This window comes from Aplysia californica, unplaced genomic scaffold (assembly GCF_000002075.1).
Source record: "Aplysia californica isolate F4 #8 unplaced genomic scaffold, AplCal3.0 scaffold00373, whole genome shotgun sequence".
Classification (NCBI taxonomy): domain Eukaryota; kingdom Metazoa; phylum Mollusca; class Gastropoda; order Aplysiida; family Aplysiidae; genus Aplysia; species Aplysia californica.
Genome location: NW_004797643.1, coordinates 273,938 through 274,603, shown reverse-complemented (window position 1 = coordinate 274,603; position 666 = coordinate 273,938). Strand labels below are relative to the sequence as shown.

At 44.0% G+C, this 666-nt stretch overlaps 1 protein-coding gene across 1 annotated transcript in view; it reads left to right on the top strand.

Annotated features, from left to right (window-relative positions):
• LOC101856199 (adipocyte plasma membrane-associated protein) overlaps positions 1–666 on the top strand; it is a 10,928-nt gene that overhangs the window by 3,585 nt on the left and 6,677 nt on the right. Inside the window, exon 2 of the mRNA XM_013085425.2 lies at positions 249–364. Coding sequence (XP_012940879.2) covers positions 249–364 — 116 coding nt within the window. The remainder of the gene's footprint in view (positions 1–248; positions 365–666) is intronic.

Here is a 666-nt window from a genome sequence, read left to right as displayed (position 1 = left end):
CCAGTATATTACATTGAACACAACGAACCTGTCTCTCCCTCTGTCTTTCCCAGTGGGTGGTTGGCGGGTGCTCTGGTGTGGTTTGCCCCTTCTTTCCTATCAAACATCTATCGTCTTTATCTCCCCTTCTTCTTTTTTACGTTTGTTACTCTCTTGTAACACCTCTAATCTTCTGGCGCTCATATGGCCTTATGCAGTTGCGAGCGCCGTAAAACCTCTACTAAAACGAACAAAAATCTCTATCCCAGGTTACCACCCCCTCCCGCCCTGTCCGGCACACTTGCCACCAACAACGTCCTGTACGAGGCTGAGAGAGTCCACGACGGACAGATAGCCGCTCCCCACAGCTACGTGCCTCTTGGTGGTGAGACCCCTGTTTATTTATTGATTCATGTCATAGATTTATTGATGATGATGATGATAATAATAATAATAATAGTAATAATAACTAGCTAGGCCCCCTTTCGATGAAAGGAATGATCGGTGCCTTAACGACTGAAAGTCATTGGCCTACTATATTTACACTCTACTGGAATGGAGCAATAAATCTTGAGAGAAAAGTGGCACGTGTCATGTGTTTCCAAATTGCCAAACAGTCGAATTTAGCACCAAGTAAAAAAAGAAAACATGAGGCTAGATCTATACGGGTCGCACACTTAAAATAGT